Source organism: Equus asinus, chromosome 9 (genome assembly GCF_041296235.1).
Source record: "Equus asinus isolate D_3611 breed Donkey chromosome 9, EquAss-T2T_v2, whole genome shotgun sequence".
NCBI classification, from domain to species: domain Eukaryota; kingdom Metazoa; phylum Chordata; class Mammalia; order Perissodactyla; family Equidae; genus Equus; species Equus asinus.
The window spans coordinates 53,484,670-53,511,488 of record NC_091798.1 but is presented as its reverse complement, the minus strand read 5'-3'; the positions used below and the strand labels follow the sequence as shown (position 1 = coordinate 53,511,488).

General features: G+C 39.3%; 1 protein-coding gene across 5 annotated transcripts in view; it reads right to left on the bottom strand.

Annotated features, from left to right (window-relative positions):
• Window positions 1-15,730, bottom strand: part of CEP120 (centrosomal protein 120) — a 74,498-nt gene extending 58,768 nt beyond the window's left edge. For 2 of the 5 annotated variants that reach the window (XM_044780387.2, XM_070517500.1), the window contains exons 1-5: window positions 15,291-15,654; window positions 11,500-11,656; window positions 9,763-9,877; window positions 7,125-7,266; window positions 952-1,100 (exon numbers count right to left, since the gene is read on the bottom strand). In XM_044780387.2, coding sequence (XP_044636322.1) covers window positions 952-1,100; window positions 7,125-7,266; window positions 9,763-9,877; window positions 11,500-11,656; window positions 15,291-15,339 — 612 coding nt within the window. In that variant the 5' untranslated portion in view covers window positions 15,340-15,654. Of the gene's footprint in view, window positions 1-951; window positions 1,101-7,124; window positions 7,267-9,762; window positions 9,878-11,499; window positions 11,657-11,893; window positions 11,915-15,290 lie in introns of those variants that run through there. The other 3 variants (XM_044780388.2, XM_044780390.2, XM_070517501.1) reach the window with 3 other exon arrangements.
• Between the last annotated feature and the right edge of the window lie 11,089 nt (window positions 15,731-26,819).

The following is a 26,819-nucleotide window of genomic DNA, read 5'->3' as shown; positions in this document are numbered from 1 at the left end:
ATAAGTCATATTCCCTATTTTTGAAAATATTAATTAATTTTAGTTGCTATAGACCAACATAATATCGAGAAAACTGGACTTGATCCTGAAAAGGACAATGAAATAACAGCTAATTTTGTGTTGAGCCGTTCTTGGGAAAAGGCAATCTGCCATGGGCCCTGAGCATCCCTCACATTCTTGCTGAGTGTGCCAAGACTGTGAGGCCCTAACCACTCTCACCCAGGCCATTTCCAGGCTTGTTAATGCACCTGGTAAGCCTAAGAGATAAGGTAACATGTCTTTCCAGACAAAGATCAAGACTTATTACAATATAAGTGGTGTATTCCCCAAGTTGTGTGTTCCTCAGCTTGACACAAACCCAACATGTGTCGGGCAACCACCCGGGCCCCTCTGTGTCACCCCCATGGGACTTGGGATAAGGGAAACTGAAGGAAATATACTGATATTCATGTTTCTTGCTGTGCTGAGAGTTACACAGTCCTTTGTCCCTGACCCAAGAATCTTCCGTCTTCTGGCTGCATGCAAGAAACAGTAACAGGCTAAGCTGTCAGTTTGTAAATAAGGTAAAATCTAATCCTAGATCTGACAGCTATTAAGGTATAACTGAAACAAAGTGTTCCCAACACTGCATATTTCTCCTAAAAGTAAATTACTCAATGCTTTGAAAAAAATCCCTTCATATCAGTCCTTACAAAGCCACCTAGTACAATTAATGATGGTCTTTCTTCTAAATCCTGAGAGATTTACTCTCTTACTACCAAGATCATTCCAATTTATTATTTTCCTAAAGCAAAACTGCTTTCTGACATGAAAGAAAACATTCTTCTAAATTATTTTTAAAAAGTAAAAAAAGTCCACTTGCAAATCTTATTTTAATACCTAAAAGGCAGACTTAAAAAATAAAATGTTTGCAGGTTCTTCATGAATCACTAACCTGAGGGAAAGTCTCACCTGCTCCAGCTGGGTGGCGAATGCTATGGTCACTGACATAATGAAGTAGTCAGTACAATACTCTGCTGGTCCGATCTGATGGTAGCCTTCCTCCTCATTCAGCACTGCCACAACGTCCTTGGGATCAAGTCCAGAGAGGCTGGCAGGTACTTTACAGAGAAAAATACAATTAAACTACATTGCAGTTTGCCATAAACCGTTATAAGATTTTGAAAGCTGGTTATACTTTTTAATTTGCTTGGCAGTTTTCATGGATACAGTTAATATCTCACACACTCTCCAAAGAAACTTTATATAATCACCATTTTCTTTCTGCACATAAAAGCCATGTTTTGAAATAAGATAACATTTTTACAACTTCAATTTAATAAACCACATAGAAAAGGCATCAGGTTTCCTGAAAGAAGTGAATCTAAACTAGAAACTGAAAAACAAGCAAAATTCAGCTAAAAAGAGAAAAAGACTGAGTGAAAAAGAGTGTTCTAGGCAGAAGGAAAAATATGTACAAAGACTCAGAAGAAAGAAAAAGCATGTGGTTAGGGAACTGAAATAGGTGTGGTGTGCTGGATCACAGAGCAAGGACTGATAGAACGAGGCGAGGCAGAGGGCATATCATAAAGGGCCTTCTTGAACACCATGTTGAAAATATTCGGATAGTTTTCTAACAATAAGAGAAAATCACGAAATAATTTGGGAAGGGAACTGATATAATCAAATAGGCTTTGGAATGAAGAAACTGTAGAGAGACAAGGGTTTTTCAAATTAAGGAAAAAATCAAAACTACACACAACTAAAATAATAGACCACATTCAGTATTAGGGAGAACGCAGGAAAGTGGGCACTCTCCATGTTGGTAGGTATAGACTTTCTGGAGGGTAATAAATCAGGGCTTATCAAAATTTTATATATGCATATTCTATAAACAAGCAATCCTTCCTGCAGTTAATCCTGAAGAAATATGTTTACTGCAGCACTGACTAAAATATTATAATAGTTATAAGTACAGACACTAGAGTCACACTGACCAAGGTTCCAATCCCCGTTCTGCCTTTTAGTAGTTGTATGACCAAACTATATGGTCTCCTTTAGTCTCCATTTTTTCTTCTGCAAAGCTTTTATAGTGTTACTGAGAAGATCAAATTAAATAATGAAAGTAAAGCACTTAGCACAGTATCTGACAAATACTTTAATAAGGCAGCCATTAAATAGTAAGGTCAGTAGAGCTTAGAAGTCAAAATAATAACTATGACAGCTGTCTCACTGTCAGGTAGCCACAAGTATGGAAAGGAGGAACACTAGGATAAATCTTGTGGTGTAGGATTGGAAGGATTGCAGGTGTCAATGTGAAGGCATGCTGTTCAATGTATGTAGTGACAAACAGAAATATAAAGGTGTATAGGTATATATACCTGTGTGTGTGTATATCCATGTGAATGTACACATATCTGTGTGTATGTATACATACATGCACAAATTCCCTAACTTTTCCACTGAAAGGGCCTGGAAGCAGGAACAGCAATGGACATACCTAGCACTTGGATCTTGACTTCTAAACATCATTTTTCACTAAAAGGAAGCAGGGCTCCTTAAAGAAATGGCTGAATCCAGGGCCGAGACAGGGAAAGTATAAGATGAGCCTGAACCATCTTTTTGTAGAAGGAAACAAGAAAAAGCTCAAAGAATTATAGAGACAGTCAAAAGGAAACAAAAGAAGCTTGAAGAGGCTCCCAATGCCCAACTCTGAGACAAATAATGATAGCTCAAGGTTGTAACCCACTAAATAAAAAGAGAAAACTATAGGTCCATACCTATATAATATAAATAAATGAATAAATTGAAGGTTTAACGAGGAATCAATGTTTTCACATTTTTCTAATTCTGCCTCACAATAAATTTATTAATTATAAAGGAAAACAAGAGTAAATTTATAGCTGAGAACACACACACACACCACCTTAATCAAGTAATCAAAGTGAACATCATCAGTAATGAGAAAAATCAAAATTGTACACCACCTGGTAAGATGCAATGAGAAGAACAGAGCATCACTTGTGTGACATTCCTGCCAAAGACGTATAACCTAATCAAATATAATATAATCAATCTAATATCAGACCAATCCAAACAGTTCAGGGGCACAAGCTCACTGAAAGACTGAGACCTAATCATAGGACTAAAAAACGCTTCCCCTCCGCCCACACCTTACCACTATATTACTAAAGGCCTATTTTCCTTTTATCCAGTATATCATGTCTACCTTTCAACAAAAAATTACAAGGCACACTAAAAGGCAAAAAAGAAATCAATAATCTAAGCTTCCATTTCAGGAAAATAGAAAAATAGGGGCAAATTAAATTCAAAGCAAGCAGAGAAGAGAAATAAAAACTACAGCAGAGATCAGTGAAACTGAAAACAGAAAATCAATGGAGAAAATCAAAGAAATCAAGAGCTGGCTCTCTGGAAAGAGGAATAAAATCAACAAGCATCCAGCCAGCCTAACTAAGAGAAAAAGAGAGAGGACACAAATTACTACTATCAGAAATGAAAGAGGGAACATTGCTCCAGATCCCATGGACATTAAAAGGAAAATAAAGGAATACTATGAACAATTGTATGCCCACAAATTTGATAACCTAGATGACACGGACCAATTCCTTTGAAAGACGCATAAAACTCATACAAGAAGAAACAATCTGAATAGGCCTGTATCATTTAATGAAATTGAATCAATAATAACTTTACAAAACAGAAAATACTCGACCCAGTTGGGTTCACTGGTAAATTCTACCAAACACTCAAGGAAGAAATTATACCAATTCTCTACAATCTTCTTCAGAATATAGAAGCAGAGGTAATAACGTCCTAACTCGTTCTATGAGGCCAGCATTACCCTAATATGAAAACCAGACAAAAACACTACAAGAGAGGAAAACAACAGATCAGTATCTCTCATGAACATAGACACAAAAATCCTCAACAAAACACTAGCCAATCAAATCCAATAATGTATAAAAAGAACCATACAGCATGATGAAATGAGATTTATCCCAGGTGAGCAAGGCTGGTTCAACATTCGAAAATCCATTAATGTAATCCACCACATCAACAGGCTAAAGAAGAAAAATCACATGATCATATCAATAGATGCCGAAAAAACATTGACAAAATCCAACCCCCATTCACGATCGAAAACTCAGCAAACCAGAAATAGAGCAACTCCCTCAACTTGATAAAAAACATCTACAAAAAACTTACAGCTAACATCACACTTAATGGTGAGCAGCTTTCTCACTAAGATCAGGAACAAGGCAAGGATGTCTCCTTTCACCAGTGCTTTTCAATATCATACTAGAAGTCCTAGCTACACAGTAACACAAAGTAAAGGAAAGAAAGGCATGCAGTTTGGGAAGGAAGATGTAAAATTGTCTGTTTGCAGATGACATAACTATGGTAGACTATCCATCTATGGAAAAATTCAACCAAAAAACTCCTGAAACTAATAATGTGATTATTGCAAGGTAGCAGGATACAAGGTTAATATACAATAGCCAATCACTTTCCTAAATACCAGTAATGAACAAGTAGAATTTGAAATTTAAAAAAAAAATACCATTTACATCAGTACCCAAAACAGTTAAATTCTTAGGAATAAATCTAACAAAATATGTATAAGATCTATTTGAGGAAAACCACAAAACTCTGATGAACAAAATCAAAGAAGAACTAAATAAATGGAGAGATATTCCCTGCTCATGGCTTAGACAACTCAGTATGTCAAGATGTCAGTTCTTCCTAACTTGATCTATAGATTCAATGCAATCAAAAGCCCAGCAAGCTAGTCTGTGGATACCAACAGAATGATTCTAAAGATGACACAGAGAAGCAAAAGACCCAGGATAGCCAACTCTACACTGAAGAAGAAGAACAAGGTTGGAGGACTGTTACTATTCAACTTCAAGATTTACTATAAAGATACAGTAATCAAGACAGTGTAGTACTGGTGAAAAAAGAGACACATAGATCAATGGAACAGAATAGAGAGCCCAGAAATAGACCCACATATATACAGTCAACCATTCTTTGACAAAGGAGAAAAGACAATACAATGGAGCAAAGGTAGTCTTCTCAACAAATGGTGGTGGAACAAATGGACATCCACATGTTAAAAAAAAAAAATGAATCTAGAGGCTGGCCCAGTGGCATAGTGGTTAAGTTCGCATGCTCTGCTTCAGTGGCCTGAGGTCTGCGGGTTTGGTTCCTGGGCGCAGACCTACACACTGCTCATCAAGCCGTGCTGTGGAGGCCTCCCACATACAAAATAGAGGAAGACTGGCACAGATGTTAGCTCAGTGACAATCTCTCTCAAGCAAAAAGAGGAAGATTGGCGACAGATCTTAGCCCAGGGCCAATCTTCCTCACCAAAAAAAAAAAAAAAAAAAAAACAAGAATATAGACACAGACCTTACAGCCTTCACAAAAAGTAACTCAAAATGGATCATAGACCTAAGTGGAAAACACAAACCTATAAAACTGCTAGAAGATAACACAGGAGAAACCCAGATGACCCTGGGTATGGTGACGACTTGTTAGATACAATACCAAAGGCATGATCCATAAAAGAATTGATGAGCTGGACTTCATTAAAATTTTAAAAAGTTCCTCTCTACTAAAGACAACATCAAGAGAATGAGAAGACAAGTCACAAACTGAGAAAAAATATTTGTAAAAGGCACATCTGATAAAGGACTGTTATCCAAAATATATGAACAAGTCTTTTAAAATGGAACAATAACAAGACAATTGACCAATTAAAAAATGGGCAAAAGATCTGAACAGACAGCTCACCAGAGAAGATATACAGGTAGTAAGTAAACATATATGAAAAGATGTTAACATCATATATCATTAGGGAATTGCAAATTAAAACAACGAGATACCACTATACATCTCTCAGAATGGCCAAAATCCCAAACACTGACAACATCAAATGCCAGCAAGGAAGTAAAGCCACAGGAACTCTCATTTATTGCTGGTGGGAATGCAAAACGGTACACCCACTTTGGAAGTCAGTTTGGCAGTTTCTAATAAAACTAAACACATTCTTACTATATGATCCAGTAATCATGCTCCTTGGTATTTACCCAAACACACTGAAAATATGTCCACACAAAAAAATGCACAGGGATGTTTATAACAGCTTTATTCCTAATTGCCAAAACTTGGCATGTCCTTGGTGAATAGATAAATAAACTGTGGTACATCCAGACAATGGAATATTATTCACTGCTAAAAAGAAATGAGCTATGTAGCCATGAAAAGACATGGAAGAACCTTAAGTGGATATTACTAAGTGAAAGAAGCCAATCTGAAAAAGGTATATACTGTGTGATTCCAACAACGTGACATCCTGGAAAAGACAAAACCATGGAGACAGTAAAAAGATCAGTGGTTGCCAATGGTTAGGGGGAGGGAGGGATGAACAAACAGAGCGCAGAGGACTTTTATAGCAGTGAAATTATTCTGTAGATATACAATCATGGATATATGTCATTACAAATTAGTTAAAACCTACAGAATGTACAACACCAAGAATGAACCCTAATATAAACTACGGACTTTGGGTGCTAATGATGTGTCAATGTAGGTTCATCAATTTTAACAAACGTTCCACTCTGGTGAGGGATGTTGACAGTGGGAGAGGTTGTGTGTGTGGTGGAAAAGCGTATGTGGGAACACTGCACTTTCCACTCAATTTTGCTGTGAACCTAAAACTGTTCAAAAAAATAAAGTTTATTAATTAAAAAAAAAAAGAAAAATATGAAGGTTTTGTTAAACTACAGTTAAGAGAGAACATCATAATCATTTTTGGTTTTCCTGCACTCACCCTAGAAGAAAATTTTCCTAAGCAGCAAATTTGAAAAACAATACAAATTTCTACTTTGTTCTGTTATATATCAAATAAAGAAAATAAAATCTTTCCCTATTTCTTAGTTTTGTAAACAAGAGCTAAGAGCAACAAATGTTGCGTGTGCAACAATGTCATATTTGCCAGATGCACTGGAGTAAGATCAGTTTATACCCCGGCATATACCTCCTTATAAACCCACCAGCTTCCTAAAGCTCTAGTCCAGATATGGCTTCTCAGAGAATATTCTCAGAGATGACACACAAACCTTTTCCATCTCGAGGAGGGGCTCCCTTTGCTTTAAAACTATCCACTGGTGCTTTTGTATCTGTTTCCAAAGCAATGCTTATCTGTATCTCAGACTTGAACTTGGAGTATTTATTACTCAGCAACTGGTACCATTTTGGTGCCTAGAGAATAACAGCAAAACAAAAAAAACAAAACACCTTAACAGTTAATAAGAAATACACAGTGGGGAATGTTCTATAAGGTTCTAAATATATTTCCTGTAGTTTCTGAGTACTTTCTTCTCTTTTAAAATATTTTTTTTCACGTTTCCCTCAAAAGAAATTAATCCTGCTTAAGAAGCTAAGTGAATTTCCTCTTGAGAAAATTCAGCAGAAGTTCAGACTGTCTTCCTTGTTTCTATTGCTATGTTTCAACAGGTACTATATTAAAGAGAAGAAAACACAATATATTTCTCTCCATCTTTATTCTTATGTCCCTAATCTCACTTCATCCCTTAAACAATAAAAGACTAACAATTTTCCACTGCCTTAACCCCTAATTTTTCACTTTTTCTGTTATACCTTTTCTGCCTGCCACATTTGTTTTGTTCTGTTTATGTGAAATAAGGAAAAGAAAAGTTTAGTGTTAATAAAAATATTAAAGTAAAGGCCTAATGGTAGAGTTTTGGGTTATGAACCAAGATTTGACTGATATTGAAATATAAAGGCTTTCTCACAGAATGAAGTATCCTAAATTACCTGAATATCCCCCCCAAAGTAACCTCAGAAATTCTAGTACCCAAAGCAGTTTGCAAAATCTCCTGGCCCAGGACCACATGTATCATTACTGCAGAGGCACCATTTCAACACCTGGAAACAGCCTTCTTACTCTGACCACTGCTATACAAAGGCAGGGAACTGGTACCTATACTGACCCAAACCAAAAACCTGCTGTTTTATATTCAAGTTATGTTTGATAAGTAAAATAGGCTTAACTAGGCCATAGGTTTAAAAGAAAAATCCAAACCAAGTTTTTTTAAAAGGCAAAAATTCATAATATAGTTTGTTGCTGCATTTCTTATGAGAAATATCTTCTAATTTTAAGTATAAGCCTGAAAAAAAGATTTTTAGCTACCTGCACAATTTATGATATATTTTTCATATGTAACAGATGATATATTTTTCTGAATATATATTTTTCTGTTATGTAACTCAGAAAAATAAAGCTAGGTTTTTCTCTGTTAATGTTTATTTACAGAAAATCAATTTATTGCCAACTTCAAATATTCTACTGGCCAACTTCAAATATTTCTGATGGCAAACAGAAGGGAATAAGCAAGACAACATTTAGTTTTCTTAAAACTAATGTAATTTGGAAAGATTTCTCCTTAACTTTGCTCACAAATATGATGACGAACTGTCCTGAAGGACGAGACAAGGGAAAAGGCAGGCCGAGAGCCTTTAGAGGTGTGATCTCCTCTCAGTTATCCCCCTCCTAAGAGGATCTGCCTTCTCTGTGACTCCAGAAGTGTCTTACAGACTCATGCAAGTTGCAGCAGAGAGGCCGCTAAGAGAAACGTCAGGGGCAGTCATGGCTCTTGGTTGAGGGTCTAAGACCAAAGAAGAAAAGGTTTTTCAGGACGTAGGGGCAGAGAGGTGATGAGTACCCAAGGACAGAGGAGAAACGAGTCCTCTTGCAAAGCAACTAAAATTTCAGTTTCTTTTGAATAACTCCAAATTTGGGCCAGGCTGACTGGCTCATTTGCAAATATCACTGCTATCAGCAGCAAAAACATTAGTAACAGATACATTCTCTTCATAGAATTCTAATTTAAGATTCAAATCAAGAATAGAGAACTTTAATACAAGAATGTTTTTACTTTATTTTCTTAAGAAAGTTGAGACAAAGCAAAGTCATTAAGAAAAACTGAAAGTAAACATTTCTAAAGTCAATAATATACAAAAAATCAGAAGATACTTAAAAAGACATAGGAAGAAACATTTTCAATAACAAAAGGCACTAACACAGGAATCAAAACCTTGAATTCTTTTTTTTTTCCTTTGTTTGTATGGGGTACTGTTCACATAAGTGTGTTTCAATAAGTTCACTTACTCTGACTAGTACACAAGGAATGCAAAGGGCGGGTAGTAGGGAAATCAATTAGAATGTCTTCTGATAGCCACGGTAAAAAATGATGGCAGCTTAGGCTGGGATGGCAGCAGCAAAAGTGCAGAACAGTAGATGGTTCAGGAGGGGAAATTCAACTGGAAAGAGTGGTTATAGAGGCTGGAAAAGAGAGGTGTCGAGGCAGACTTCTGTATTTCTAGTTTACATAACTAGAAGAAGAGTGGTGACCATTCACTGAAGCAAGGAACGCCTGAAGAGGATTACCTATGAAAGCAGTTGCACATGTTAAGCTTGCAGTAACAGCAACCTGAACATGGATTTGAGCTCAGAGAGAAGTTTCCTTGAGAAAGATAGTTCTAGGTCAAAGGAATGACCAAAAAGGCAGGACTTTCTAAATCAAATTCATAAACTAAAACATAAGAACTGTCATATTGGCTCAAACCCATGATCTGTCAGGTCCAGTATCCGATGTCCTTTCCATCAATCTGATACCTTTTGAAAACAATCAACTGTCTAACATAATCAGTAACAAAACATCAAAAGGGCAGTACCTGCTTTGTTTCTTGAGCAGTTCTTAAGTCTAGAACAATGTAACCTATAGTTTCCTTAGCTGAAGATAAAGGATCCAAGGCAAAACACTGGAGTTTGATAGGAGTACGCTGTAGCCTGTAACATAACAATTTATGTGATAAATAAAATAGCTTTTGCTTACTATTGAACTGACTTTCTATTAGCCTTGAAAAAGCTGCCTACTACTACCAACACAATGATAATTTTGTAGGATAACCTATACTAGTCTATTTTTCCTGAAAAACTCTTCAACTGGCATCAACTACTAATTACATCTACTTATCTACATACCAACTAAGTAAAACAAGTCAAAAATCTTAGTCTCTCTCATCTAAGAAGCTATAATCTAGGTGAATGTTTCTCAAGCTTCTGTAATGTACAGAACTCTTTTAAAGTCAAAAATTACCACGAATATTCAAGGTTGACTTTAAATTGTTTTTCTAATACTGTGTCACACTCATAAAACTACAAATACACATATATGCTCACACCTTTGTTACTAAAAAAATGAAATAAACTTAGGAATTAAATACCATAAACTATTAAAATTAAATTAACAATAATTTAATGTAATACATGACAATATTCTGTAAGCATGACCTTGACTGCATTATCATGGGTTCTCTTGAGTCTGGAACCACTAGACTGGCTCATAACAGTACGTTGATTCAATTTTGCCACCACTTCTATCTAATGGAATGACTATGAAACCTGCCCTGGCACAGAATCATCATTTATACATTCGATTTATCTGCATTATTTTCTTAGCCTACAACATTCAGAGTGGTACCACTTGGCACTAACACAACTGTAAACACAACCACCAATGCAGGCACTAATATCTCATATCAGCACCTATCTAAGCAGATATTCCAGAAGCCATTGAGAGGAAACAAAAATTTTGATGTTCTCTAAGAATTTAATACCCTCTCAAATAAATCCATGGACTGATCTAGCAATAGAAGAAAATAAATTTCTCTTTGCTCTGTTTAACTTTTTATTTTTATTTGATTTAGTACTAAAAAAGAGCAAGTATTGAAGTGACTATGTGTTTCCCAGAAGGAAATAGATTTTCAATCCTTTTTTTAAATAAAAGTATCAGTTTTCTTGCCTGCTTCTGATCATCAGAGTTCATGAAATAAATAAGAGGCTATAACTTTGTCTGTTTTATATACTAATAAAATGTTTAAATATCTAAAATCAAGTGTAAAATTAATTAGAAAGAGTCTCTCATATAATTACTACGTATATCTCTACATATCCTTGGCAAGCCAGGTAAAATATACAATAAATGAATTAAAAGAAATTACAATGAATTGCAACACATGTTTAATATTAAGTAGGCATCATTATGGCATTTCTAGAATATCTATTCTCTCAGACATCAGCAAAAAACAAAGCTAGATGCAGTGGTTAAAAGCTTAGGCTCTGGAGCTGGACTGGCTGGGCCCTACCACTATCCAGCTGACTGACTTAGGGCACGTTACTTAACCTCATAGGCCTCAGTTTTCTCATTTGTAATGTGGGGAAATAATAATACCTCCTTCGTAATGTTGTTCTGATGTTTAAATGAATTATTGTTGCAAAGTACTTTGAAAATTTCCTGGCACATTAAAAAACCACTCAGCAAATATTATTATTACAATCTAATGAGAGATACAAATGTATTTACTTATAATAGCCCAAAAAGAGCAGAACATATTGAAAATAACAATCACCTATGCTGATGAAGTGCCTTCCTGTCAATTTCCCAGGCTAACTCAGTAGCAAATTCTGGCTGGTCAGTATGGTCCACAGGATCTGTAGCCAACTGTTCTCCATCAAACTTTGCTTCTACTACAAGCATATGCTTTGGACGTTTGGGGAAATGGCGACCTGGAAAAGGAAAAAAACAACTATACAGGTTAATCAGAAGTGTACAAATATCAAATATGATCATTTAGCATGTGATTTAAAAATTGATATTATGTTATGAGTGGTTGACTTATCATATATTCCATAAAGTACTTCACTAACACATACTCATATACACACTCATAAGAAACATGAATCAAATTTAAAGCTATAATTTATAATTAGTGCTTCTCAAACATGAATGTCTACATCAATCACCTGAGGACTCTTAAAATGTAGATTCTGCTTCAGCAGGTCTAAGGTGGGCCTGAGAGTCTGCATTTCTATCAAGATCAGGGGTAATGTCAATGCTGTTGTCCTTGGTTCACACTTCGAGCAGCAATGATCTCGATAACATTTAGAATTAAACAGTTAAAATGTGATTACACTAATTTTAGATATTATTATACCAGTACTTAATATAGAACAGTTAAGTCATTTGGAGAGTTGGGAAATAATCAAGCTGCAAGAACAAATTTACCTGCATCTTCCTTTTCCTGTTAACACAGTTAAGAATACTTTGCAAATTACAGAAGAGAAATAGACTCATGTATTCATTGATCCTATTCGTAAGGACATTGTTGCATATTATCAAGAAATATTAAAATATTCTATCTACACATCACTTTTCATTTGTACTGCCTGACTGTTCACTGTTTACTGAAGGCATATTCAGAGTCAAGTATTATGTCAGATTACAGGACACAAAAAGAATAAAACAGAGTACTTGCCCTTGAGGCACTGGGGGTCTAGTGGAAAGAAACAAACTTAAAACACTGAAAACAGGAAGCTTAAGAACTAAGGAAGAAGCACTAAGAATCTGACAGTCAACCTGTTTACAGGTCTGGTGAGGGGGATCTCGCTCAGGGGAGTTTTAACCACTGTTAAGTAAATACATCCCTGCTGCTACTCACTCTGGTACAAGCTACTGGGTTAGGAAGGAAGCTGGTCAGAAAGGCCTTGATTGCAAACCTGTGAGTTTCAGCCTGAGGCTCTACTTGTAAGCCCCTATTTAGGAGTCTTACCAGGTATGGCACGGCTCTCCCAATTAGCACTCACAGACGCCTCTCTCTGGACCTCATTTTCAGCAGCTCTAAAAGATCACTAGGTTCCCCAAATGAATTTCATATATTTCAAAAAAACCTATATTTTCAGTCAGATGATCATAACTATAACCTCCAATAAGCCTGAGAACAGAGGATGTGTAGTGGAACAAACAGGTGCCCGGCTCGTCCCTAAGACAATGAATATCCTGAGAACAGAACCCTGTCTTCTTCATCCTTCGAATCCAATACATAGCCGGAATTTTGCTCATGGTAAAAACCTAATCATTTTCTTTTGAATAAAGAGCATTTCCAGAAATGTAGTCAAGAAACTGCAAGCAGCTCAATACAGCTGAAGGATTGGGACCACATGAACATATGGCAGGAGGGGAGACGAGGCTGGTAGGCAAGAGGTCTACCATAAAGGGCCATATATGCTATTCAAAGCACAGAGACATTATCCTTTAGGGCACCAAAGGATTTTAAGAAAATTAGGTTTGCATTTCAGAAAGATTATCCCCAGACAATAATGTAAACAGTAGATGTTTTCTGGAAAAGAAGAAAACATTTATAAAACAGACTCCTGAAATGATTATTACAATAGATTAGGTGGATAATGAGGGCCCCAAAGCAGGGCACTCATAATGGAAACTCATTCATTTAAAAGTTTACATGAAGCACCTACTATTGTTTTAAACATAAAATCGACAACACTGGGTAACCATTTGGAAGCTGGGGATGGAGAGGGAACCCAGGAAGCAGATGAGGCCCAGGTTCTTGGCTTGAGGCACCAGCCTGGTTACAGCGGATGGAAATGCAAACACAAGAGGAGGGACAGTCTGGAGGGAGGACACACGCTAGTTTTAGATATGTTTGTGGCAACACCTAACTGACATCCCTGACTCCAGCTTCTCCTCCCTGCATGCTGCTCCTAAACTAAACTTGCAAAAGACACTCTCCTACTTCAGAACACTATACGCTGCCTCCCTACTTTTTAGAACATTAAATCTAAACTCTTTGGCTTTCAACAACCTCCGAGGCCTACGCGTTCTAGCTATACAAGCTTATTTCCTACTACAGTATTCCAAAATATTCACCTTCCTCGATCCTGGTCATCTTGCTGACCTCTTCCCTGTTCCACCCACCATGCTCACTCCCACACTGGCCTGTGTTGTCTAACTGCCTGGGATGACTTTCTTCTATCCTCACCTATCTAACGCTTACTTACCACTCAAGGCACTTCAGCCATCTCCCTACCCACCACCCCAATACCTATGTTTACAGCCCGTATCACATCATTTTTTAATATCACATTACATCCCAACATATTGTGTCCTGCACATTATTTTGATCTTTCCAAGGAGACAGAACGCTACAAAGAGAAAGTGCCTGCCTCACAATTCTGTTTCGTCATAGCATGGGGTACAGCTCCAAGTCCAAAAGCTATTATTAACCAAACTATAAGAGGATTTCAGTCCTAAGCCTTTAAACAATCAGTAACCTAACAGTTAAAACTGCCCCAACACTTTATGGCTTCTGGTCAGTCTTTTGTTCCAAAACTCAAAAACCAGGTTTACGTCCTCTTCCCTCCCACCCCCCAAACAGTGCCAAGCTCCGCAAAATACCTCCCATAGGGGCTGGGGGGAAAGCCACTCATCCCTCTGGCCCACTCAGATGCCTCCTGCTTCATGTAAATCCCAATCTACCCTCACTTCACCTCTCCCCTCCTGTGCCCTCCACTTTCCTGCAGTCTGCTCTCCCACCGCACTGAACTGAAGCAATCGCAGAACACACCTTGCTTTTCCACACCTTAAGTGCTTTTTGTGCCTCCCTTTGCCTAGAATGCCTTCCTTCCTTTTTTGACCTGACAAATTCCTAATCATCTTTTAGGACCCAAATAAATGTCACCTCCTCTGGGAAACCTTCCCCAGCTCCCCCAGACAGAGGTGGACATTCCCTCTTCCACACCCTGATGAATTATGTGTTAGCTTTTAGAACCAGGGCTGTTTTATTCTTACATTCCCATCTCAGTGTCTGACACTCGACGAGTCTCCAACAAAGAGATGTCACTCATTCAACCAACCAAACTTCAAGGCATGTATAATAGACCCTCTTGACACCCAGTCTTCTAAATTCCCCCTCAGGACTTGTAAAGGGAAAGGCCTCCGCGCTACTTCTGAAATTGCAGGAAACACTTATTGGAGTCAAAGCGAAGTTCTTACAAATGGTATTACCCGGAGGCCACTGAACAGAACGTGCTTTCCAGGCACACTTCCAGCTCGTATATAAAAGTCATCGACGTGCTGCTTCTGATGGAAATCGTTTTTTCCTATATTCTCTGGGGCTACGGCTATCACGCTAAATACCACCTATCCCTAATAGCTCTCACACTCCCCCGAGAGATTTTTAAATCAATTGCCTAACAGATCTCACTACATTCAACTCTGAACAAGTCTTTGGGGACTGCAAAAGCAGGATGACAGGGTTCTTAAGGTTAACAAAGCCCCGGTCCGACACTCCTCTGTTAAAACTCCGGAAGCAGCAGCTGCAAAAGCAAGTCCCGGGCCGCTCACCTTCTAGGATGGACACGACAATGAGGAGCTGGTCGGACTTGGAGACCATGGTCGCGGCCGGCGGCCCGCAGGCGGGGTCTGCTGGGGGGAAGAGCGAACCGGGCGAGTTGCGGTAGCCCGCGGCTCCCGGGGGCTCCCACTGCCCGGCCCCGGCTCTGAGGCCCGGGCCCGCCGCCGCAGCCTGCAAGTCCCCGGCCCCGGGCCGCCAGCCCCCACCCTTAACCAGCCCCGACTCAAGGCAAAAGCCGCTCGGCCACTCGGCCCGGCCGGAGGTAGAGGCGAGCCCGCCGCCTCAGGACCTTTTGCCGCCTGTGGAGCCGCTTTTCAAACGCCCAGGCAGCCGCCGCGGCCGCCGCCGCGCCCCGCTTCTGCCTAGCAACCAGGCCCGCAGGCCCAGTGCCCCGGGGAGGCTGGAGGACAAAGGGTGATAGAGATCAGAGCAGTCGAGGATAGAACGCCGCTCAGCCCGCTTCGCCTGCTGCCCTTTTACGCTACGTTCCAGAGCCATAGGGAGAAGACTAGTCCATTACCTCACAGCGCCCCCTGCTAGCCGGACTGGGGAAGGCGGGCGATTTGTTGGGGAGCAACTGCGCAAGCGCACTACTGCAGTAAACGCTTCCTGAAGTTCCCTTTTAAGGAGTGTGGGTGCTGTCTCTGCTTTGTGCCCCAGAGGCAACCTGGAAGTAGCCTGTCGCTAGAGATTTAAAAAAGAGAAAAACTAGCTCCGTTCTGGTCCCCGGTGTCCACACTGCTTAAAAATTAAATCACATAAAAATAATGACTTAAGTCTGAACTCCCTAAATTGCCCTCACGCGGCACCTCAAGTTTCCACGCTTTGAAAACAAGTAGGGTCAATACGGTAATTACTGTAACTGTTGGCGGTGACGTAAGGTCTCCGAGAATTTCCTGCACTTTAGAAATTTCACTAAAGTAGAAACACTGTCAAGTGGACAGGGTAATTAAAGGTATAGGTTCTTCTACACCCTGATAACAAAGTAATTAGCACAATCAAGACCAAAAGTTTAACAGGGCATTTCAATGCCGTCAACTGACATTTTTCCCTTTACACTCCTACCCCCTAAACTTCAGGCTTTATTTTAGGAAAGATAAAGAATCTTTTGGAGGCTATCTAGTTTGAAACTGGACCTTGAGCAGGGTAGGTGGGGGAGAGGAGGAAAGAACAATCCCCACCCCTCACCCCTAGCCCCACCCCTGCTTTGTACCCAAAAGAAAAGGAGTAGTATGTGGAGACTGGACTAGGTTCCTTCTAAGACCGTTTCAGGTCCCTTCAGAGACCTCCCTGAAATAAGACATTATGCAATACAAATCGAAGTAATTATCTACTTTGGGTTCATCGTCGAACAATGCAATCTTTTGTAGAACATGGTAAACAGATTCAAAAATAGATAGAATAATATGATGAACCCGCAGGTAACCAGATAATCAACAATTACCAACTAAAAACCAATCTTCTTTGATGAGGATTTTAGGCTCGTTAATTTTAAAAACTGCAGATGAGAAGCAGGCTCCGAGGACTGGAATTTGCTTGCCCTTTGAGAGATATTTGCATTTGTGAAAGAAGGGAGATGACCTTGTCCCTAGAAACTCTTAATGGGGTAGGCAAGAATTTAAGTTGGTTACTGTCTGGCAATCTCATGTAACTGGTTTAGGGTGGTGGCTTCTGACCTTTACTTAATCCAATTTGATTCTTATCTAAAAGTCATGGGATCACCCAATAGCCAGACCCTACCTGCACTGATACCATTTTAACTTTTTTTCATATTCTTTCCTTTGTCTTGTAAAGAGATGGCTCACATACCTAAGCCTTAAATTTAGCCTTGCTCTCCACCCGTGTTTGCAGCAGAAGCAGCTCTGACTGCCTGTGGGTCCTGTCCCCAAGCACCACCTCTGCCTGCCCATGGGTCCTGTCCCCAAGCACCACCTCTGCCTGCCCATGGGTCCTGTCCCCAAGCACCACCTCTGCCTGCCCATGGGTCCTGTCCCCACGCCTGTGGCAGCAACAGCTCCCCATGCCAGCAGCAGCTCTGACTGCCCATGGGTCCTGCCCCCATGGCAGCAGAAGTGGCAGCAGCAGCACCTCCTCCTACCCGTGGGCCCTGTCCCCACGCAGCAGCCTGACTGCCCATGGGTCCTGTGCCCATCCTAGTCCACACTATTCTCTAAATAAAAGAGCACTACTGCCAGATCTTGAGAGTCCAAGAAATCTTTCTTTCGACTCCTCGGCTCACCGACCCTACATCATTCTTCATCTATTGCATTAATTTGAAGGAAATCCCTAGCATCATGTCAATTCATCTCTTTCAATATATACCTCTAAAAGACAAAGATTTTTTTAAAATATCTTAAAATATTAGATACTTCACCATAATTACATTATTTTACCTAAAAAACAATAACAATTCCTTAATACCATTAAACATACATTGTTCAAATTTCCCTGATTGTCTAATAATTTTTTCAGTTGGTTTGTTCAAATCAGGATCCAAACAAGTTCCGAAACACAATGTGTTTGGTTGGACTGTCTCCTGTCTCTTTTAACCTATAAGGACTCACTATTTTTTTTTCTTGAAATTCTTCTTTGAAGAAACTGGTCGTGTATCCTGTAGAGTTTACCACAGTCTACATTTTGTTGATGGAATACTAATGTTGTATTTAATGTACCTACATCCACATTGACAGTACTCAAAGAACATTAGCAAACAAATCAACAACAAGCAAAAGACAGGGTTATCAGTGGTGTAAAACGCTATTTAACCTTAAAGTCTGGACAAAGGGAGGTCAGACTAATGAGACCGAGTGTCTCCAATCTCCAATGGAAAGAAGACCCCAGGAGATCAGAGTCTGAGACCTACCTCTGCCATTTACATGCTGGGTAACCTTACCCAAGTCATTTTATCTCCTTGAGCTTCAGTTTCTCCTATACAATGTTAGTATACATGATTCCTTAGTTCAGGACTTAAATGTAGTCAATGCTATTTAGTTATTATCTTTTTACGAGAACAATCTCAGACCTTAAGTAGTAACTGTAAAAGACCCAGGAATTGCCATCAATACACCTTGCTGTTTTGCTTTAGGATATCCAAGCAGGGCTGAAAATCTAGATTGTAAACCACCACTGAATGCCAGAGAATAATCTCAAGTCAGAAAAAAATCTGACAAATCATTAAAATTAACTAACAAACTTTTTCACGTAGTAAAATTTTCACGTAGTTCCCTTTTCTTGGAATTTCCCCTGCCCAAACAACGCTATTACTTCTAAAACCACCTCATCACAGCTACTGAAAAGTCATCAGCTTAGTGGGCATGGTTATTTTTCAGACTGTACAAAATTAATGACATGAAATTTCCCATCTCTCCCATCTAGAAATGGAATTATAATTCTATCAGCATTTATAGCCTTCTTATCTGTTATTCTATAATCTAATTTCCTTTCATATGCAATACTAAACAGTAGTAACTTCAGTTCTGGCATAAATCATCATATTTTAGCTTAAATTCATTAGAGAAGATTTTGTTATAAGTTTATAAAGTACCAATTACTGTTTCAAAATACGTAAGTAAATGCTAATAAAATATAAAATTTTTGTCTATTAGACAATGTAAGATTCATTACACTATAAACATGCAAATTCAAACTGACGAGTTTGATTATATACTTGATTCTGAATTCATTAGTTTGTCAGCCTAAGAGCTTATTGTATTAGGTAGCTTTCTATTTCTATGAATTTACACACACACACACACAAAAGAACAAAACACAGTGCTTTGACTCATTTTAAGCCTTTCTTTTTCTGTAGCTATTTTATATTTGGGAAAAACGCTCTACTTGTGGTACGCCTCTGTACTTTTGATCTTTTCAACAACATCTGTGGCCCACCACAGGAGGGATCATGAGTTGCATCCCACTTCCTCAGCCCCTTCCCTTTTTCTGTCCCCTCCCCACCACACACGCATACTCACACATGCACACTCAGTAAAATTTAAGGCAAGCTCCCAGGGCTAATAAATTACGGGTATTGAATAACTGCTATTTGTAAAAAGCATGATCTTCAAGAGGTGCTTAGAAAATAGTCTCATTCTGGAAGGAGGGGTGGGAGTGGACGTAGTAACTATTACCTACTTAGTGCCAAGATCAGGTGACTTCCAATCCAGGATCTGATTTCATTAAACTTGACAATTAATTTGGGTGTCTTTAATGCTTTGAATAAAGGCCACTAATGTCTACGGTAGGAGAGACAATGTCGCCCAGTAGTGAGAATATACCTGCATTCCAAGTTCCACAGTGTTTTTAGCTTAGTCACTTAGCTAAGTCCCTTTTCTCTGAACCTCAGTTTTCCTCTTGGTAAAACAGGGTAAATAGTCCTTATCTCACGTGGTTTTTGTGAGGATTAAATGGCGTTGCATCTTTTAAGGGCCTAGGCTGGGATGAAATCTCTGAATGTGGTAGCTATTTTTATTTTTATTGTGGAAAGATTCTGGTATTATTTTGTGATTTGTTCCTTTTCTGCTTCTGCGAAAATAACCAGCTGCTCTATACCCCATTGCCTTGGCCTAAATTTGTGTTTTAGGGGTGATATCCCCGCAAACAGCCCCTCTCCCTGGCTTTTGTGGAAGACTACAGCAGAGCCTCCCAAAGTCAAACACTCCTCCAGGTCAGCCAGGAGCCACTGTGAAGTGGGCCGGGCTGGGCCTGAGCGGAAGCCGAGCTCCATGGCTGTGGAAAGGGACAGCCCTTCTCTGCCCCAGTTGGTTATTGCCATGCAGTAAAAGCCAGATTTTCCAAATTTCCATAAAAAGCTAGAATTATAGATTTTTACATGAACTCATACAATTTTTAAATGCTGTAACTAGTTTCAGTTTAAAAAACAAAAAAGAAAAGAAACACTGCAGGAGCCAAACCCAAACTTCTGCCAGCTGTGGGTTAGTTACCTTTGGCCTAAATTCATTAAGGTGATTATAATGAGTATCCCAGAAGGGCAGGGAAAGTGAGCAGGAAGGAAGGCAGAAGAGATTGCCTAAAACGGGAAAGGAGAGGGATGAAGGAGAGTGTGGTGGGGACCCACATTCCACTCCCTGGCAGAACCTTCAGGAGGGGACAGAAAGGGACTCGCCCTGTGGAGTCCCTAGGGAAGTGAGACTTTAGGCTCCAATTTGTCATCCTTGACACAGGTTCTTATGCCCCTAATTTGACACAAAATCAGTAAACTTACTAGACTTCAAGAGACCGTGGAGGCTTGGATGTAGGACAGCATCTCAGTGACCAGCAGGGGCAAAAATTTTCAAGGCCTCCCCAAATATTTACTCGGTGTAAGAACCCCAGCACCCTCTGCACAACACTTTGTGTGTGGAGGAGGGAGCCCCAGTGATGACTGAGATTGAACTTCCGCCCAGCAGAAGGAGTTTGGGGCTGAATTTAAGAGTCTAAAGAAGAGCAACATTTCTTGCACTCCTTCCTTTGTGGCGTAAGCTTCACTGGGTTACTCTAGGCTGGATGAGCTTTGAGCCACCCTGTCATGGTGTGTGTCACGGTGGGTGGCTCTCTCTGAGGCAATGTATAGAGTAGAGGGTGGGAGAGTGCCCCCTGCTCCATAGAGAACAGACAGAGCTGAAGACGCTTCTGGAACTGTGGGAAAGGGCTGCAGAAAATGCTGCTCAGTGTTCCTTTGGAAAGACTATGCCATCAATAGAGTGCCTGTGTACTAGAGGCAGCAGACTTTCGAGAGGGCTTCATTTTAGGGGTAGAGGATAGAACAGACGGTAGATGCTGAAAGACCTACCACCGTACCACTGTGACATTAAGAAACACTACATGACGTTGCGGGACCTTGATTCACCTATTATGCAATGTCTGACGTGTGTTGATATTTCTTCCTCTAAAAAGCTTCCTTTTGAAACATTGAAGACAATAGTGGGGGAAGAGCTGATGCCAGCCTACTCAGCTGTCTAGTGGGGAAATTCCCCGGGCTTCTGGTTGAGGGTTTTGGCCTAGGGAAGTTTTGAGGGTTTTGGCCTAGGGAAGTTTTGAGGGTTTTGGCCCATGACCTCACTAAATGATAACATAGAGTCTTCTGTACTACAAGAGATCTCTGGCAGGGGCCGGCCCCGTGGGTGAGTGGTTAGGTTCACACGCTCCGCTTTGGCGGCCCAGGGTTTCACCGGTTCAGACCCCGGGCGTGGACATTGCACCACTCATCAAGGCGAGTCACTGAGGTGGCATCCCACATAGCACAACTAGAAGGAGTCACAACTTAAAATACACAACTGTGTACTGGGGGGCTTTGGACAGAAAAAGGAAAAATAAAATCTTAAAAAAAAAAAAAAAGACATCTGTGGCACAAGGGTTCTAGTGAATGCTGCTATTACAAGTACACCTGAAGGGTATAAAACTATTCCCTCCCTCTCTGTGTCGTAATGAACAACGGCAACAAAAAATTACACCAACAGGCAATAATTACTGCCATCCCCTCTTCCCGCCCCGGAATGAAGAGAAAAACTCTAAACAAATGGCCCAGATTCAGAGAAGATAGAAGCCTGGCTCAACTTCTCACCCACCTTCCTAAGCAACAGCACAAGCAGCTCCCCCAGCCAGGAGCTAGCAAGCTTAGCTGCACAATTTCACGAGTGGTATCACAAAGCCATTATCCCTTGACAGCTGCATAAATCACAAAACTGTCCTTCCTGAATTATTGCACGTGTTTGTGTTGCCAACATAATACTTTTTATTTGCGTAAATGTGTACATTTCCAAGCAGGTTCTACCACGTGTAACAGGCAACAGGAGGTTGAATAGGGACTTTATCTGTTGCCTTGGAGTTGTCACTCATGATCCAAAGGATGACAGAGAGGGGTCATGTCTCTCGTTCTGAAGAGCACGCAAAACAACTAAGGTCCAAACACCTCTCGAGGGCTTTGTAAGAGGTGACCATAGTGTCTTTGCTACCCACAATCTTAATCCAGCACCCACCCAACGCTATATTCAAAGATGATGGGCCAAGGAGTGGTGAGTGATAAACCTAAGGTCCTTCCCATTATGGAGCGTGGAAGTGCTTCCCATCCTCACTCCAAGCCCAGTAAAAGGGAGTGGATCCAAAGGAAACTCTCTCAGAGATGAATGGACTTGCTGATCAGCAGCTCACTGTGGATAACTGAGGAGGAAGAAGAGAGAAAAAGAGACTTGTATGTGTGTGTGTGTGTGTGTGTGAGAGAGAGAGAGAGAGATTGATTAGCAGCCTGCATCCACATTTTGTTGTGGCAAAAATGTGTAAGATTCCCGTGGATGAAAAGAATTTGGTGGCAGGTCACTTCAATTGGGCCATTTGGTCTCCAAGAGGACAGGCCACCAGGTCAGGAGAGTGCAGCAATGAGATGCTTTGGGGTGAAGTATCTGAGATGGGAACTAATCCGGTTTCAGAAGCAATTGAGCAGGAGGAGTCAAAAGTGGCTGAGTTAGGCCTGTCTCCAGAAAAGACTATATTGCATTGGGAAGCACCCCCATGCTGCTCCCACCAACATTGCCCCTAGAAATAATTCACACATGTGTCCCAGGAGAGACTCAGCATTTAGGTTGGAGCCACTCAGAGGGCATCAGAGACTGATGGATATCAAACAGAGAAAGAGCAACAGACAAGAGAGGACCACACCTTCATCTGCTAAGTCAGGGATATTTTCAGTCTTTCTCCATCTTTGATCCCAGTTCTTTGAGGAGAAAAGGTCCCAAAAGAAAGAGAGGAGAGGGAGTGAAAAAGCTGACCCCATTCCTTTCCCACTCTAAATTCCTTAGGTGAAAATTCTGCTGGAACAGGGAGCATGGAAGGAGATAAGATTTCAAACAGATATGAGGTGGAATTTTAAAGTTGATTAAATTGGGCTGGATTGATATTTTAGTAGCTGAAAGTGATCAGGAAGCTATGGGATCTGACCAAGCTGTCATTAAGGGATGGGAGCAGGAGACTCAACGGAGCACAGCTAAAATCAGTAACTGGAGAAAAATGGAACCATTTCATATTTATACTCTGACTCGAGATCAGAATGTTGAACAAACCAGTTATTTAATAATAATAACAGCAGTGTCCTATCAACTCTCCTGATCTTTCCATTAACACTCTGGAGAGTAAAGCGGGGTTTTACTACATTTTAACAGGTGAGAAAATCTGAAGTTGGATACCTTGGACAATTTGATAACACTGAGAGCTCAGGTCTTCTGAGTGCTTGTGTTAAGCTACCCCAGCGCCTCTCAAGCGTATGACCTGAAACCAGGAAACTGTGCCAGGAAACTGGAGTAGAAACTCCTGTATCATATTCTGGAGCAACGATGTTAGTCAACGGTAAGAACTTAAAACAATCAGGAAACCAAATGAATAAAATAGACATTTTGCCTGATTTTTAAGGATAAAACACACCACTTCAAAGAAATTTGTTTTGGACTACATCTTCAGCCTTTACCCTACCCAAACCCCATCCATGTCAACCCTCCTCTCCAATTAAGGAGTCACCTGATGGACTCTGATAAGCTCCTCACTTACATTCTTGAGCCAGCTTCCTTTTAAAAGCTGTTTGTAATAGTGAAAGGGGGAAATATAATGTCTAAGGGGAAGTAAAGTGTATTTCTGCATAACGTTCCACGGGGTTGGAGAAAATTAAAGTTATTATCCTAATTACATATTGAAATCATTGCTATTTTGATATAGTGTATGAAGGTCTTAGCAATGTTGACTTGGATATTCTGGTTACTCCAGATTTAAATGGTTGTATGGGGGCCAGCTCTGTGGCCTAGTGGTGAGGTTTGCAGGCTCCACTTCAGTAACCCAGGGTTCAGATCCTGGGCATGGACCTACACACTACTCATCAAGCCATGCTTTGGTGGCATCCCACATAGAAGAACTACAGTGACCCACAACTAGGCTATCCAACTATGTACTGGGGCTTTGGGGAGGGGAAATAAAAAAAGGAAGATTGGCAACAGATGTTAGTTCAGGGCCAATCTTCCTCACACAAATAAAAGAACAAATGATTGGATGTTTAACTGAAAAGTATTCTTAGGATTGTTGAGTGTAATAACAGGATATTAGTGTACCCTATAAATTGTTACAAAGTGATTTTTATCACAAAAATGATTAATGTCCCAGATAAGAGTTGGATACAAAATAAAAAGTTTTTGGCTAAGAATCTGCAATGTCAGCATTGACTGGCTTAGCCTAACATTAACCAGTAATATATAATCTTCCAAAAATCAGTAAACCTAAATTTCAGTAAGTTAGTGAGCATATTATTTTGTTCATCACCATATTCCTAGTTCCTAGAAGTGTGTCTTGAGTAAATTTGTAGTAGCGGCTCAATAAGTTCTTGTTAAAAAAAAAAAAGCTAAATTTACAACAATTTTAGAAATATGTCTGTACCAGTGATATTGAGTGATAGAGATATAGTGCTCACATGTGTAGAGGACAAAGGTGAATACATAATTTGGTGCACATCAAGAAATGTAGCTGTGAGATTGTCTTGTTCAGACTGTACCAGCCATTCTTTGATACATTAAGAAAGACTTTGTAATCTATTTGATTTCAGAAACTTTTTAACAATATGAGAAGAAATGATTTATTGGACTAGAGGAAAAAGGAAAGATTTACAGTGATGCTTTGGAGGAAAGGCTTGAAGGTTAAGATGACTGTAAACAAATGATTTTGCTGGGATGTCAGGGAGGAGAGTGAGTGGGTTAACCTTGAAAAATGGGATTATTCTACAAGTGTTAAGAGGAGAAAGAGGAAAATTGAAGGTAAAAAAGGAAAAGAAGACAAATATAATAATAAGCTTCTATTTTTCGTTAGTGCCACAAGAAACCTGTCAAGCAAAGAGGGTCGCTCCATTAAGGAGGGAGAAGGGTATTTAAAATAAGAAAGAAAAAAAATTTAAAAATCTAGACTTCTGCAGAATTTAAAGCAATACTCATAAATACAATGAGAGGTATTTTCTAAATAGGTTTTTAAAAGTATGTATTTGTCAGCCAGTTCTAATAATTCTTATTAAAATTAAATTTGCGTTGTACCAAGATATGGGATATTGTAGTTTTGTCCACCATCCAGGCATTTTTTATTAACAAACTGGTTTCTGTTATCTCTATCAAGGAATATGAACACACTCAAGTGATGTCTATTCATCAGGGTGAAGTTAAAAAGACGTTTTATTACTCGTTTATTATTATTTTCTTGCTGGGAATTTTAACACTGTTTTGATACAGTGCATCCCAAATCTTTGTTTAAATTAAGTCATTATGTCAACAGCATAACTGCCAGTGGAGTACAATCTCTTAATTACGTTCCGTGAGACAGGGACCTTGTTTGTTCAACTCTCTATCCCTGGGGTCTAGAGTAGTGTTTGGCACACAATATTCTATAAATATTTGTTGAATGAATGGATAAAACTACAATGAATTTTAGCAAGTAGATGGACTCTAAACTTATCCTAATGTGATGTATTTGACCAATATCGTCTATTATAAAGTAAATTTATGAAAATACTAAAAATTTTCTTGGCATATCCATTTCTTCAAAATAAAATGCTAGAATATTATTTTGTTAAATTCGTCTAGCAGCTTTCTTTGACAAAGCTTGACTTTTGTCAAACATTTATGCTTCAATTTTTTAGATGTAGAAACCACAAGTTTTCAAGGACTTTCTCCTATTTCTTAACAGGACTAAAATAAAACCATAAGATACTGTAAGATTCCCAAGAGTTTCTTCAAATTTCAAATATCCAAATTCGCAACACTGTCTATCTTGAAAAATTTACAACTAAACTTAATCAGAGGAATTGAATAGATTTATCATATATCTGTCTTCCGTCAAGTTCACTGGTGATTTTTTTTAATTAAAGTAAGCTTTTAAGTTTTAGGAAAACTGATCAGACATTCCAGGACTTGAGTTTGCTTCCATTTAAAAAGTATTAAATGGTATAACAAATACATTGCAAAGGACCTAATTATCTTCTCATCCGACCAGTTAATTTACCGCTTCTAAGAGTAGAGCTTAGGGAGAGTCATGTTACCCACGTGGTCAGGTTTCTTTTCTTCTTGTCCTTTCTCCTAACATGTTTCTGCTTAAATCAATTAGCTTTCTCCCTACCCAGCCTGGTTCTCATGAGTATGGGTGCCTAATGTTATCATTTTGCTATGAAAAGGTGGAACTTCATAGCAGTTCCTTGAATTCATTAACTTCAAATCCATTTAAATCAAATAACATACTTTAATCTGATACCTGGTAACGAGACAAAATTATTCCATACTTTTTTTTCTCTCACTCCCCTCGAATCAGCAGCGGCTATTGTCAAAGATAACAGCATATCCAGATATACTATTTACCTTGGTCAAAATTTCACTCATTGATAGATTTTATTTATGAGTCCTGCCCCCAAAGCAAAGTCTTGTTGGATTAAAATGTTTTAGATTTTTGGAAATAGAATCTACAAATTGGCTCATATTAGTTGTTTGGACCTTATCATATATTGCTTTCCATTCTAA